This window comes from Mobula hypostoma, chromosome 7 (genome assembly GCF_963921235.1).
Source record: "Mobula hypostoma chromosome 7, sMobHyp1.1, whole genome shotgun sequence".
Classification (NCBI taxonomy): Eukaryota; Metazoa; Chordata; class Chondrichthyes; order Myliobatiformes; family Myliobatidae; genus Mobula; species Mobula hypostoma.
The window spans coordinates 89341123-89355747 of NC_086103.1; the positions used below are offsets into that span (position 1 = coordinate 89341123).

The following is a 14625-nucleotide window of genomic DNA, read 5'->3' on the forward strand; positions in this document are numbered from 1 at the left end:
CTTAGATGCTATCTGTGGGGAGATTATATGCTCCCTCCGTGACTTTATGGGTTTCCTCCAATTTCCCCTCCCACATTTAAAAGATGTTCAGGTTGCTTGGTTAAATGGCCAATGTAAATTACCAAAGGTGTACATGGGTGGTAAAATCCATGAATAGTTGATGGGAATTTGGGGAAAACAGTTTACAGGGAAAGAAATCTGGTGGGGGAAAGTGGGATTTCCCTTTGAAAGAGCATAGACTTGATGGACCAAAACAACCTCTTTCAATGAAAAAAGGTCGATCTATACCATAACACTGCTTCTAAGGACTCACATTCCTTAAGAGAGTGATTGGGATTTTTTTCTCCTGTGTTTGTGGGCAACAATTCCAATTTCATTCCAGAGGAGTGCAACTCAAATTTTAAGGCTGTGCATGAAGGCAGGTACATATTAATTATGGAAAATAGAGTGACCTCTCTGGCAACATTGAGGAAACTGTAAAGTAAAATGGATACACACATAGCAATTCCTATAGTAGGGAAGTGAAATTAAAGTATCTAATGAATGGTCTTTTGGATCGGGACTACAGAGCGTCGTGGGAGCTGAATTCTGAAGGAAGGCAGTTTTTTAAAAAACTTCTTCGAGTGCCAGGAGGACGAGACTGCACAGGCGCGTGACGTCAACAGGACAGCGCGAAGAGTTTAAAAAGGAGACCACTCTATACACTAGGCAGCTGGCGGAGCGGGCAGCGGAGTGAGTGAGAGCAGAGTGTAGGGCTTTGGCAGTAAACGGGAAGAGGCGAGAGCGAAGCACCAACTCTTCCCTCCCCCTCCAACCCCTTTCGCAAATCGGCCCAGACAGGCAGGAACAGCAGGGCTCTCACAGCTAATGGTACGAGCTAACGGTTTAAAAAGTTCATCTGTTTGTCGAGGTAAGTGGGTGAGTAGACTTATTTTTCCTGTTTCATTCCTGTAGAATTAGATAGCATGCCTGCAGAGTTAGTGCTTTGTTCGGGGTGTCAGATGTGGGAATCCTGGGAGACCTCCAGCCTCCCTGATGGCCACATCTGCGCCAGGTGCACCGAGATGCAGCTCCTCAGAGACCGTGTTAGGGATCTGGAGCTGCAGCTTGATGACCTATTGCTTATTAGGGAAAGTGAAGAGGTGATAGACAGGAGCTACAGGGAGGTAGTCATCCCTAGGCTACAGGGGTCAGAAAACTGGGTGACTGTCAAGAGGGGGAAGGGAAATGCCCGAATAATGGAGAGCACACCTGTGGCTGCCCCCCTCAGCAACAAATATTTTGTTCTGGATGCTGTTGAGGGGGATGACCTGACAGGGGACGCCCACGGTGACCGGGTCTCTGGCACTGAGCCTGGCGCTGTTGTGCAGGAGAGAAGGAGGGAGAAGAGGAATGCAGTAGTCGCAGGGGATTCCATAGTCAGGGGAACGGACAGGAGATTCTGTGAGCCTGATAGAGACACCCGCATGGTGTGTTGCCTCCCAGGTGCCAGGGTACGGGATGTCTCGGATCGGGTCCTGAATATTCTGAAGGGGGAGGGTGAGCAGCCAGTTGTCTTGGTACACGTTGGTACCAATGACATAGACAGGACAAAGGAGGATGTCCTGAAGAGAGATTTCTGGGAGTTAAGAAGGAAGCTGAGAAGCAGGACCTCCAAGGTAGTAAGCTCGGGATTGCTACCTGTGCCACGTGCTAGCGAGGGCAAGAATAGTAGGATCAGGCAGATGAATGCATGGCGGAGAGACTGGTGTAGGGGGCAGGGCTTCAGATTCTTGGATAACTGGGATCTCTTCTGGGGGAATTTGACCTTTTCAAAAAGGACAGGTTACACCTGAACCCGAAGGGGACCAATATCCTGATGGGAAAGTTTAATAGAGCTATTAGGGAGGGTTTAAACTAATTTGGCAGGGGGATGGAAACCGGAATGACAGAGCGGAGGAAGAGGAAAACAGAAATAAATCTAAGATAGTGAGCAGTAAAGATGTCAGGAAAGGCAGGCAGGTGATGGGGCAAATTTGTAACCATTGGGATGAGTTGCAGTGCAATAAATTTGCAGTGAAATCAAAGCAATGAGTACCAAATACTGGTCTTAAGGTGTTATACTTAAATGCACGCAGCATAAGGAATAAGGTGGATGATCTTGTCGTACAGCTACAGATTGGCAGGTATGATATTGTGGCCATCACTGAGACCTGGCTAAAGGATGCACGTCTCTGGGAGCTGAACGTCCCAAGGATACACGGTGTATCGGAAGGATAGGAAGGTAGGCAGAAGGGGAGGCGTGGCTTTATTGGTAAGAAATGATATTAAACCATTAGAAAGAGGTGATATAGGATCGGAAGGTGCAGAATCTTTATGTGTTGAGCTAAGAAATCGCAGGGGTAAAAGGACCCTGATGGCAGTTATTTATAGGCCTCCAAACAGCTGCAGGGATATGTACTACAATTTACAACAGGAAATAGAAAAGGTTTGTCAGAAGGGCAGTGTTATGATAATTGTGGGGGATTTTAACATGCAAGTGGATTGGGAAAATCAGGTCGGCACTGGATCTCACGAGAGAGAATTTGTAGAATGTCTGCGAGATGGCTTTTTAGAACAGCTTGTTGTTGAGCCTACTAGGGGATCGGCTGTACTGGATTGAGTATTGTGTAATGAACCGGAGGTGATTGGAGAGATTGAGGTGAAGGAACCCTTAGGAGGCAGTGATTGAGTTCACTGTGAAATTTGAAAAACAGAAGCCGAAATCTGATGTGTCAGTATTTCAGTGGAGTAAAGGAAATTACAGTGGCATGAGAGAGGAACTGGCCAAAGTTGACTGGAAAAGGACACTGGCGGGAAGTATGGCAGAGTAACAGTGGCTGGAGTTTATGCGAGAAGTGAGGAAGGTGCAAGACAGGTATACTCCAAAACAGAAGAAATTTTCGAATGGAAAAAGGATGCAACCGTGGTTGACAAGAGAAGTCAAAGCCAAAGTTAAAGCAAAGGAGAGGGCATACAAGGAAGCAAAAATTAGTGGGAAGACAGAGGATTGGGAAGTTTTTAAAAGTTTACAAAAGGAAACTAAGAAGGTCATTAAGAGGGAAAAGATTAACTATGGAAGAAAGTTAGCAAATAATATCAAAGAGGATACTAAAAGCTTTTTCAGGTATATAAAGAGTAAAAGACAGGTGAGAGTCGATATAGGACGGATAGAAAATGATGCTGGAGAAATTGTAATGGGAGATAAGGAGATGGCGGAGGAACTGAGCGAGTATTTTGCATCAGTCTTCACTGAGGAAGACATCAGCGGTACACCAGACACTCAAGGGTGGCAGGGAAGAGAAGTGTGCATAGTCACAATTACGACAGAGAAAGTACTCAGGAAGCTGAATAGGCTAAAGGTAGATAAATCTCCTGGACCAGATGGAATGCACCCGCGTGTTCTGAAGGAAGTAGCTGTGGAGATTGCGGAGGCATTAGCGATGATCTTTCAAAAGTCGATAGATTCTGGCATGGTTCTGGAGGACTGGAAGATTGAAAATGTCACTCCGCTATTTGAGAAGAGGGCAAGGAAGCAAAAAGGAAATTATAGACCTGTTAGCTTGACATCGGTGGTTGGGAAGTTGTTGGAGTCGATTGTCAAGGTTGAGGTTACAGAGCACCTGGAGGCATATGACAAGATAGGTAGAACTCAGCATGGATTTCTTAAAGGAAAATCCTGCCTGATAAACTAATTACAATTTTTTGAGGAAATTACCAGTAGACAAGGGAGATGCAGTGGATGTTGTGTATTTGGATTTTCAGAAGGCCTTTGACAAGGTGCCACACATGAGGCTACTTAACAAGCTAAGAGCCCATGGAATTACGGGACAGTTACATACGTGAATAGAGCGTTGGCTGATTGGCAGGAAACAGAGAGTGGGAATAAAGGGATCCTATTCTGGTTGGCTGCCGGTTACCAGTGGTGTTCCACAGGGGTCTGTGTTGGGGCCGCTTCTTTTTACATTGTATATCAACGATTTGGATTATGGAATAGATGGCTTTGTGGCTAAGTTTGCTGATGATATGAAGATAGGTGGAGGGACTGGTAGTGCTGAGGAAACGGAGAGTTTGCAGAGAGACTTGGATAGATTGGAAGAATGAGCAAAGAAGTGGCAATGTTGGAAAGTGTATGGTTATGCACTTTGGCAGAAGAAATAAACGGGCAGACTATTATTTAAATGGGGAGAGAATTCAAAGTTCTGAGATGCAACAGGACTTAGGAGTCCTCGTACAGGATACCCTTAAGGTTAACCTCCAGGTTGAGTCGGTGGTGAAGAAGGCGAATGCAATGTTGGCATTCATTTCTAGAGGAATAGAGTATAGGAGCAGGGATGTGATGTTGATATGGCGCTGGTGAGACCTCACTTGGAGTACTGTGGGCAGTTTTGGTCTCCTTATTTAAGAAAGGATGTGCTGACGTTGGAGAGGGTACAGAGAGGATTCACTAGAATGATTCCAGGAATGAAAGGGTTAACATATGAGGAACGTTTGTCCGCTCTTGGACTGTATTCCTTGGAGTTTGGAAGAATGAGGGGAGGCCTTATAGAAACATTTCGAATGTTGAAAGGCATGGACAGAGTGGATGCGGCAAGGTTGTTTCCCATGATGGGGGAGTCTAGTACAAGAGGGCATGACTTAAGGATTGAAGGGCGCCCATTCAGAACAGAAATGCGAAGAAATTTTTTTAGTCAGAGGGTGGTGAATTTATGGAATTTGTTGCCACGGGCAGCAGTGGAGGCCAAGTCATTGGGTGTATTTAAGGCAGAGATTGATAGGTATCTGAGTAGCCAGGGCATCAAAGGTTATGGTGAGAAGGCGGGGGAGCGGGACTAAATGGGAGAATGTATCAGCTCATGATAAAATGGCGGAGCAGACTCGATGGGCCGAATGGCCGACTTCTGTTGCTTTGTCTTATGGTCTTATGGACAGGTACTAAAATAGCTAACAAATTAAATGGGTATTGTAGCAACAAAATAAAACCAGGAAGTGATAATATGCTCCACTATTGCATAGTAATTTGCATGATGCTATTACAGCTCAGGGCCTCAGAGTTTGGAGTTCAATTCTGGCATTTTCTGTAAACAAGTATGTATGTTCCTTCCCGTGGGTGCGCGGGTTTCCTCCGGGTACTCCGGTTTCCTCTTACAGTCCAATTGATTATTGTGATTAGGTCTGAGTTAATGGACAGTTTGGTTCAGTGGGGCCTGTTCAGCACTGTATCTTTAAATATAATTAAATTAAACATGTATGCTGTGTACAAGGAGACATTCCCAACCTCCCTTGATGGGCTCTGCTATGTGGTCTAGAGACTCAGCATTCTGTTCCACACCTGAATGGATGTCATCAAAAATCACACTAATCTGATACTTATGCAGTGGCTGTGCTGAAGCATATCTTGGACATCCGATGTAGGGTTTGGGGGAACCCATGAAGATTGCCAGGTATGCACAGTTCACTGAGTAACTTTCACAGCACATTCTGACCTTGCTGCTCACAATCCTTTACTTGTTACAGCTCTGAGATGTCTAACCTGTGTCCACACACGCACAAAGAGAAAACTTAACACCACACCCTTAACATACAAATGCCAACATGCGTTTACTGTTCCCTAATCTTCAACCATTGTTACAGAAACTGATTAATAATCCAGAGAATTAAAACCATATCCCACAATAAACCCAAGGGATGGTATAATTGACCACAACATGATGAAAGCAGTAGTAATGTATAAAAACAATCCCATATCACCACTACAAAACAATAAAATATGCAGTAAATTAAAATTCCTCCACATGTCCCTAAATTGCATGCATTTCTGGCAGACTGCCCTTGACTGTCTAGATTCAGACCTGACCCATCAATACCTGCTTGTCGTCATCATAGTTGGGGTCATGGATGTCCGGTTGTTCCACATCATACACCTGGGCTGCAGCGCCCCACACACCTTTGCCACCAGCACCTCCTGCGACACATAAAAGGCCTTGATCAGGTGTACTCTCACAGTGAAATGCAGCCACTTCCTGACAGACAACAAAATAGAGGCAGGAGCGGGAGAATGCCATTCAACCCTTTGAGTCTACATGAACATTCAGCAAGATCACCGCTAATCTGAGCACTTCCCCGTTACTTCTCCCCTTTACTGAGGCAAAAAAGGTAGGGGCATGGCACTGTTGATCAGAGATAGTATCTTCGGCTGTCCATCGACTTCGATGTTGACTGAGGCCTGGGCAAGGTTGTATGGAAGACCGGCAGTTGCCCATGCTGCAGGTCTCCTCTCTCCACGCCACTGATGTTGTCTAAGGGAAGGGCACTAGGACCCATACAACTTGGCACCAGTGTCGTCGCAGAGTACTGTCTGGTTAAGTGCCTTGCTCAAAGACACAACACGCTGCCTTAGCTGAGGCTCGAACTAGCGACCTTCAGATCACCAGACCAACGCCTTAACCACCTGGCCACGAGCCAACACAGAGATAGTATCATGGCTGCAGAAAAGGAGGAAGTCATGGAGGGATTGTCTACGGAGTCTCTGTGTGTGGAAGTTAGGAACAGGAAGGAGTCAATAACTCTACTGGGTGTTTTTATAGACCACCCAATAATAACAGGGACATCCAGGAGCAGATAGGGAGACAGATTCTGCAAAGGTGCAACAACAGGGTTGTTGTGGTGGGAGATTTTAATTTTCCAAATATCGATTGGCATTTCCCTAGAGAAAGGAGTTTAGCCTACGAGGGGTGATTGATATGTTCGTGGCCTAAGGTAGAAGGAGTCAATTTTAGAAAACCCAAACACGAGGAAATCTGCAGGTACTGGAAATTCAAGCAACACATAAAAAATGGTTAGCGCAGCAGGCCAGGCGGCATCTCTAGGAAGAGGCACAGTTGAAGTTTCGGCCCAAAATCCTTCATCAGGACTAACTGAAAGAAAAGATAGCAAGAGATTTGAAACTGGGAGGGGAAGGGGGAGATCCAAAATGATAGGAGAAGACAGGAGGGGGAGGGATGAAGCTAAGAGCTGGAAAAGTTGATTGGCAAAAGGGATACGAGGCTGGAGAAGGGAGAGGATCATGGGACAGGAGGCCTAGGGAGAAAGAAAGGGGGAGGGGAGCCCAGAGGATGGGCAAGGAGTTATAGTGAGAGGGACAGAGGGAGGAGAGGAGGAGAGGGGGAGAGAGGGAGGGAGGGAGGGACAGAGGGAGATTCAATGGTGTAACACAATAAAACATGAAAACTTCAAAGGGGGGGAGTACTTTTTATAGGCACTGTATGTTCAGCGTATTAAAAGCTGAAGCAATGACAGTCAAGATGGTGCCTGCATACAACGCTCCTTTGCTCGATATCTTCTGGTTAGATCATGAAACCATCTTTTTCACTTCTTTTATGACTTTTACATTAGTTTCTTGTCTTCAATGTGATTCTGAAACTGTCAAAGTCCATGTTTTGCTGTTTGGAGTTCGTTTGGATGCTTCACGCTCTGTAGTCTCCAAGAGGATTCCGGGAGGCAGAGGCAGCGTGAGCGAACCTTGTGGCGAGAAGGCTGAAGGATGGCGCATGAGCTGATGTTTGACCTCATTTTGCTGATTAAAGTGATGGAGGCAATTGAAACATCAAGACGAGTGTGGAATTTGGAGATTGTTTGGGTGTACCAGCACTCTGCAGTCTCCTCGTAGCTGGAAGACTGCAGGACTAGGCAGAAGCCGACATTTGGCTCCATTTCACCAGTTATAACTTCCATTGTTTGCCGATTAAAGCAACGAGGGAGATTGAACATTTAAGTGAATGCAGAGGGTGGACGCCAGCTGCTTGTCTTTTGATTGGGTGCTCTGCACCGCAACGTTCCCAGGTTTTTTCTGCATTTGGATATGGACTCGGACTGCAGACTTTTTTTTTCAGTCTTTTTCAGTTTTTATATTCTGTGTTTTTTCGCTCTATCTTTCTTTTTGTGCAGGGAGAGGGATGGGGAGGTGTCGATGTGCCTAATCCATTTTGTTTGTTGTGTGGGTAGATATTTTGGGGTTGATGTGCCTGATCCATTTTGTTCATTTTTTTTGTGCAGGAGGGATTTGGAAGTTGATGTGCCTGGAATGTTTTGCTCTGTTTTTGTACAGAAGGAATTTGGGGAGTAATGTGCCTGTTCTGTTTTTGTTCGTTTTTTTGCAGGGAGGAGGGAATTGGGGATTGATGGTTGTGTTTCCTTTTCTTTCTTGGTTTCAAGGCTACCTAGAGAATTGAAGAATTTCAGAATTGTATACTTTGATAATAAGTGAACCTTTGAACAAGACGGCAGGGTAATTCTCAAGTAGCAACAAGAAGAAAGCGAATGGGGAAAAGGAATATGCAAAGACAAATAGGAGACTTCCTCTCAGTCTTTAACACTCCAATCCCCTGCTCCCATTACCCCTCCATCTTCAACACCCCAAACCCTGCTCCCAATTGACTTCCCCTCAGTCTTGAACACCCAAAACCCCTGCTCCCAATTACCTTTCTTCGGCAAACCGCGACCCTTTCCTGATCGGGACTTTTTGTCCCCCATCTTGCCTTTGTTACCACCAGTTTCCATACTCTCAGAAAGGAATTCACGACCAGATCCGGAGTCACGTGATGAACTCTTCCTCAGCTTCCTCTTGGCCTTGGCACTCATTCGTGCTTTGTGTAGCTCTTCCTCGCGTGTGGTGAGGGTGTCAGCATCTGCAGCCTGGCCCAGCGCACAGTTATCAACAGCTGCAAAACACCATAACACACACTGGCATTTATACTCAGCTCTGTAACACAACACAGTCAACAGTTACCACATCCAAAGCTCCGGATTAAAATTATCACAGGAACAGTTGGTCAAAGAGGCAGTTTGAGCGAGTTCTTCACACAGTAAGTATACAGCAGTACAGTATACAGAATGGATACAACCCAATGAGGTAATTTTACATGGTAAAAATTAGAAATATTCAGCTGTTGAAAAGAAAGCAGTGTAAATGATTCAGGTCTGAAAGTCTGAAAGAAAGAAAGTTAGTTTTCAGTTAGATAAAACTACAAGTACAGAACAAGACCTCACACCAGGCCAGCAAAGTCATATGCTGAGCAATTCAGCCCATGCTTCTCTCACCATTCTACTGCACCTCAGAATCGTAATGCACACAACCAGCAAATGGGTCTTCAACCCTACTGCTTTGTGACCACCACCATTCCCGGCTCCACGCTCCATTTGCCCATATTCCTATTCGCATCTTCAAAAGTACAAATATCTTTAAAATTTCATAAATGTGTCTGTGCCTGCTTCCATCACTTCCTCTTGTAAGTCATTCTATAATCTGACACCCTCTGGGTGAAAAACCACCCCTTCAGGTTCCTATAAAATCCCTCCCCTCACACCTTAAACCTCACCATCCCCAACACTCATCTTGCCTCACCCCACTCATAATCCCTTACATAAAGCCTGAGACTACTCCATGATGGCATGCTTGCCACAGTCATGGTCAGCAACAGTAACTGTGAGCCTTTTCAAGTTAGATCAGGAGTAACATAGGGATGCGTGATTGCCCCAACTTTGTTCACTATCTCCATTGCGACAATCATCCACATTATCAAGGACAACCTACCCCCAGGAATCAAAATTGTCTACAGAACAGATGGCAGACTTTTCAATCTTGCCCGTCTCAAATGCAAAACGAAGACATCCATGAGTTCCCTCATCAAGTTCCAATATGCAGATGACAACAGTGTTGCAGCTCTTTCAGAAAACCACCTACAACAGATTCTGACTGCCTTCAACCGTGCATACACGAAACTTGGGCTTACCATCGATTCCAAGAAGACCCAGATCATCTATCAACCGTCACCAATTGAGACAAATCGGATAGAACCATCATTTCAACTTGGCGAAACAACCCTGGAAAATGTGGACCACTTTCCGTATCTTGGAAGTGTGTGTGTGTTCCAATGTCGACCTTAATGACCAACATCGTCTTAAATGCGCAGGAACAGCTTTTGGACGTCTCCAAACAAGAGTCTTTCATGATCATAAGATCCGAACAGACACCAAAATGTTAGTGTACAAAGCAGTGGTAATCCCAATGCTCCTGTATGCATCAGAAACCTGAACAACATACTAACGACATCTGAAGGCACTTGAAAAGTTCCATCAACGCTGTCTTCGAAACATCTTAAATATCAGCTGGGAAGATAGAAGAACCAACGTCAGCGTGCTAAATGAAGCAAAAACAAAAAGCATTGAAGCCTACGTCGTCAAGAACCAACTAAGATGGAGCGGTCATGTTGTTCGGATGAAAGACGAACGTCTGCCGAAACAAATCTTCTACTTCCAGCTTAAAGAAGGCAAACGTAAAACAGGCGGACAACAGAAGAGATTCAAAGACGTCTTAAAAGCCAACATGAAGAAATGTAACATTGACATCAACAATTGGGAAACCAATGCCAAGGACAGGAAACTCTGGCAAGCCATCATCCGAGAAGGAACAGCAACTTTCAAAGCCAACAGATGTGCAGAATTAGAAGAAAAGAGAAGAAAATGGAAAGAGAGGCAGCAACAACCAAAGCCCGATCTGCCATCTGGAACTACCTGTCCTGAATGCGAAAGAACTCTCAACGCCAAGATTGGACTCATAAGCCACTTCAGAGCCCACAAGTAGATCAACAGAACGAAGACCATCATCTTCAACCTTGAGGGATAGCCACGACGACGACATAAAGCCTCTTTTTTTTAGATTATGAGAACACTCAGTCCTCTTTTAGACAAAAAAACAAAAAGAAATAAGACAAAGGAGCAGAAGCTGGCCATTCGGCCCATCGAGTCTGCTCCGCCATTTTATCATGAGCTGATCCATTCTCCCATTTAGTCCCACTCCCCCACCTTCTCACCATAACCTTTGATGCCCTGGCTACTCAGATACCTATCAATCTCTGCCTTAAATACACCCAATGACTTGGCCTCCACTGCTGCCCGTGGCAACAAATTCCATAGATTCACCACTTTCAGGCTAAAAAAATTTCTTCACATTTCTGTTCTGAATGGGCGCCCTTCAATCCTTAAAATCATGCCCTCTCGTACTAGACCACCCCATCATGGGAAACAACTTTGCCACATCCACTCTGTCCATGCCCTTCAACATTCGAAATGTTTCTATGAGGTCTCCCCTCATTCTCTAAACTCCAAGGAATACAGTCCAAGAGCGGACAAACATTCCTCATATGTTAACCCTCTCATTCCCGGAATCATTCTAGTGAATCTTCTCTGTACCCTCTCCAACGTCAGTACATCTTTTCTTAAATAAGGAGACCAAAACTGCCCACAGTACTCCAAGTGAGGTCTCACCAGCGCCTTATAGAGCCTCAACATCACATCCCTGCTCCTATACTCTATACCTCTAGAAATGAATGCCAACATTGCATTCACCTTCTTCAACACCGACTCAACCTGGAGGTTAACCTTAAGGGTATCCTGTACGAGGACTCCCAAGTCCCGTTGCATCTCAGAACTTTGAATTCTCTTCCCATTTAAATAATAGTCTGCCGGTTTATTTCTTCTGCCAAAGTGCATAACCATACACTTTCCAACATTGTATTTCATTTGCCATTTCTTTGCCCATTCTTCCCATCTATCCAAGTCTCTCTGCAGACTCTCCGTTTCCTCAGCACTACCGGCCCCTCCACCTACCTTCGTATCATCAGCAAACTTAGCCACAAAGCCATCTATTCCATAATCCAAATGGTTGATGTACAATGTAAAAAGAGGCGGCCCCAACACGGACCCCTGTGGAAAACCACTGGTAACCGGCAGCCAACCAGAATAGGATCCCTTTATTCCCACTCTGTTTCCTGCCAATCAGCCAACACTATCCACATATGTAACTTTCCCGTAAATCCATGGGCTCTTATCTTGTTAAGTAGCCTCATGTGTGGCACCTTGTCAAAGGCCTTCTGAAAATCCAAATATACAACATCCACTACATCTCCTTCGTCTAGCCTACTTGTAATTTCCTCAAAAAATTGTAATAGGTTTGTCAGGCAGGATTTTCCTTTAAGGAATCCATGCTGAGTTCTGCCTATCTTGTCATATGCCTCCAGGTACTCTGTAACCTCATCCTTGACAATCAACTCCAACAACTTCCCAACCACCAGTGTCAAGCTAACAGATCTATAATTTCCTTTTTGCTTCCTTGCCCCCTTCTTAAATAGCGGAGTGACATTTGCAAACTTCCAGTCCTCCGGAACCATGCCAGAATCTATCGACTTTTGAAAGATCATCGCTAATGCCTCTGCAATCTCCACAGCTACTTCCTTCAGAACACGCGGGTGCATTCCATCTGGTCTGGGAGATTTATCTACCTTTAGACTATTCAGCTTCCTGAGTACTTTCTCTGTCGTAATTGTGACTATGCACACTTCTCTTCCCTGCCACCCTTGTTGTGTCTGGTATACTGCTGATGTCTTCCCCAGTGAAGACTGATGCAAAATACTCCCTCAGTTCCTCCGCCATCTCCTTATTTCCCATTACAATTTCTCCAGCATCATTTTCTATCAGTCCTATATCTATTCTCACCTGTCTTTTACTCTTTATATACTTGAAAAAGCTTTAGTATCCTCTTTGATATTATTTGCTAGCTTCCCTTCGTAGTTCATCTTTTCCCTCTTAATGACCTTCTTAGTTTCCTTTTGTAAGCTTTTAAAAACTTCCCAATCCTCTGTCTTCCCACTAATTTTTGCTTCCTTGTCTGCCCTCTCCTTTGCTTTAACTTTGGCTTTGACTTCTCTTGTCAGCCACGGTTGCATCCTTCTTCCATTCGAAAATGTCTTCTTTTTTTGGAATATACTTGTCTTGCACCTTCCTCACTTCTCGCATAAACTCCATCCACTGCTGCTCTGCCGTCCTTCCCGCCAGTGTCCCTTTCCAGTCAACTTTGGCCAGTTCCTCTCTCATGCCACTATAATTTCCTTTACTCCACTGAAACACCGACACATCAGATTTCAGCTTCTGATTTTCAAATTTCACAGTGAACTCAATCATGTTATGATCTCTGTCTCCTAAGGGTTCCTTCACCTCAATCTCTCGAATCGCCTCCGGTTCATTACACAATACCCAATCCAGTACAGCCGATCCCCTAGTGGGCTCAACAACAAGCTGTTCTAAAAAGCCACCTCGCAGACATTCTACAAATTCTCTCTCTTGAGATCCAGTGCCAACCTGATTTTCCCAATCCACTCGCATGTTAAAAACCCCACAATTATCATAACACTGCCCTTCTGACAAGCCTTTTCTATTTCCTGTTGTAATTTGTAGCCCTCATCACTGCAGCTGTTTGGAGGCCTATATATAACTGCCATCAGGATTCTGCACCTTCCGATCCTATATCACCTCTTTCTAATGATTTAATATCATTTCTTACCAATAAAGCCACGCCTCCCCCTCTGCCTACCTTCCTATCCTTCCGATACACCGTGTATCCTTGGCCGTTCAGCTCCCAGAGACATGCATCCTTTAGCCAGGTCTCAGTGATGGCCACAATATCATACCTGCCAATCTGTAGCTGTACAACAAGATCATCCACCTTATTCCTTATGCTGCATGCAAGTATAACATCTTAAGACAGGGGTCCCCAACCTTCTTTGCACTGCGGACCGGTTTCATATTGACAATATTCTTGCGGACCGGCCGACCAGGGGGTTGGGGGGGTGGGGGGAGGGAGAGGGATGGTTGCCAATGGACAAGAGTACAGTAGCAGTCAAATACGTTGCGTTTACCCCGAAAAGACTACAATGACCATGAAGCCTTGCGCGGGCACCAGTGCGCATGCGTGACTTTGCGTATGCGTGCACGTGCCATTTTTTGCTACAAATCGTTTTTGGCGATTCTGTTCGGGGGGAGGGGAGGGCGCTGTTAATCACGACCGGAATATCGGTGATAAGTGGCTAATACGCTCAATTTCGTTTCTAAACGGGTTTATCTAATGAATTTAATATTAAACACACAGCGCATATTTTCCTCGCATGAATATAGCGATAAGTCAATTATCGGGGAGGGCAGGGGGTCTTGAAATACGTGTTGAACGAACTCCCAGTAGAAGTGGCAGAAGCAGGTTCGATATTATCATTTAAAGTTAAATTGGATAGGTATATAGACAGGAAAGGAATGGGGGGGTTATGGGGTGAGTGCAGGTCGGTGGGACTAGGTGAGAGTAGCGTTCGGCACGGACTAGAAGGGCAGAGATGGCTTGTTTCCGTGCTGTAATTGTTATACGGTTATATAAGTAAGTCAATAGCATCATAACATTTTAAGTAACGTTTGGATATTAAACACACAGCGCATATTTTCCCCGTATGAACATATAAAATCATTGCAACGCACCAATATCGCTGAATCAGTGGGAGCTCTGGGCTTGTTTCTCTGCAACAAGACGGTCCTATCGAGGGGTGATGGGAGACAGCGATACTCGAAGGGGGTGCCTTATGTCCAGTCTATTCCGCAATTTAGTTTTCGTTGCATTCATCACAGAGATAAGTTGGAAATGGAAGCAACGTTTTCAGTGCTTTCGTGGCTATCTCAGGATATTCGCCCTTGACTTTGATCTAGAATGCCGGCAGAGATGTTATGTCAAAC

The 14625-nt window shown here is 45.0% G+C and overlaps 1 protein-coding gene across 1 annotated transcript in view; it reads right to left on the bottom strand.

Moving 5' to 3' along the window:
• Positions 1-14625, bottom strand: part of LOC134349422 (programmed cell death protein 4-like) — a 58995-nt gene that overhangs the window by 21972 nt on the left and 22398 nt on the right. Inside the window, exons 2-3 of the mRNA XM_063053702.1 lie at positions 8499-8738; positions 5886-5983 (exon numbers count right to left, since the gene is read on the bottom strand). Coding sequence (XP_062909772.1) covers positions 5886-5983; positions 8499-8738 — 338 coding nt within the window. The remainder of the gene's footprint in view (positions 1-5885; positions 5984-8498; positions 8739-14625) is intronic.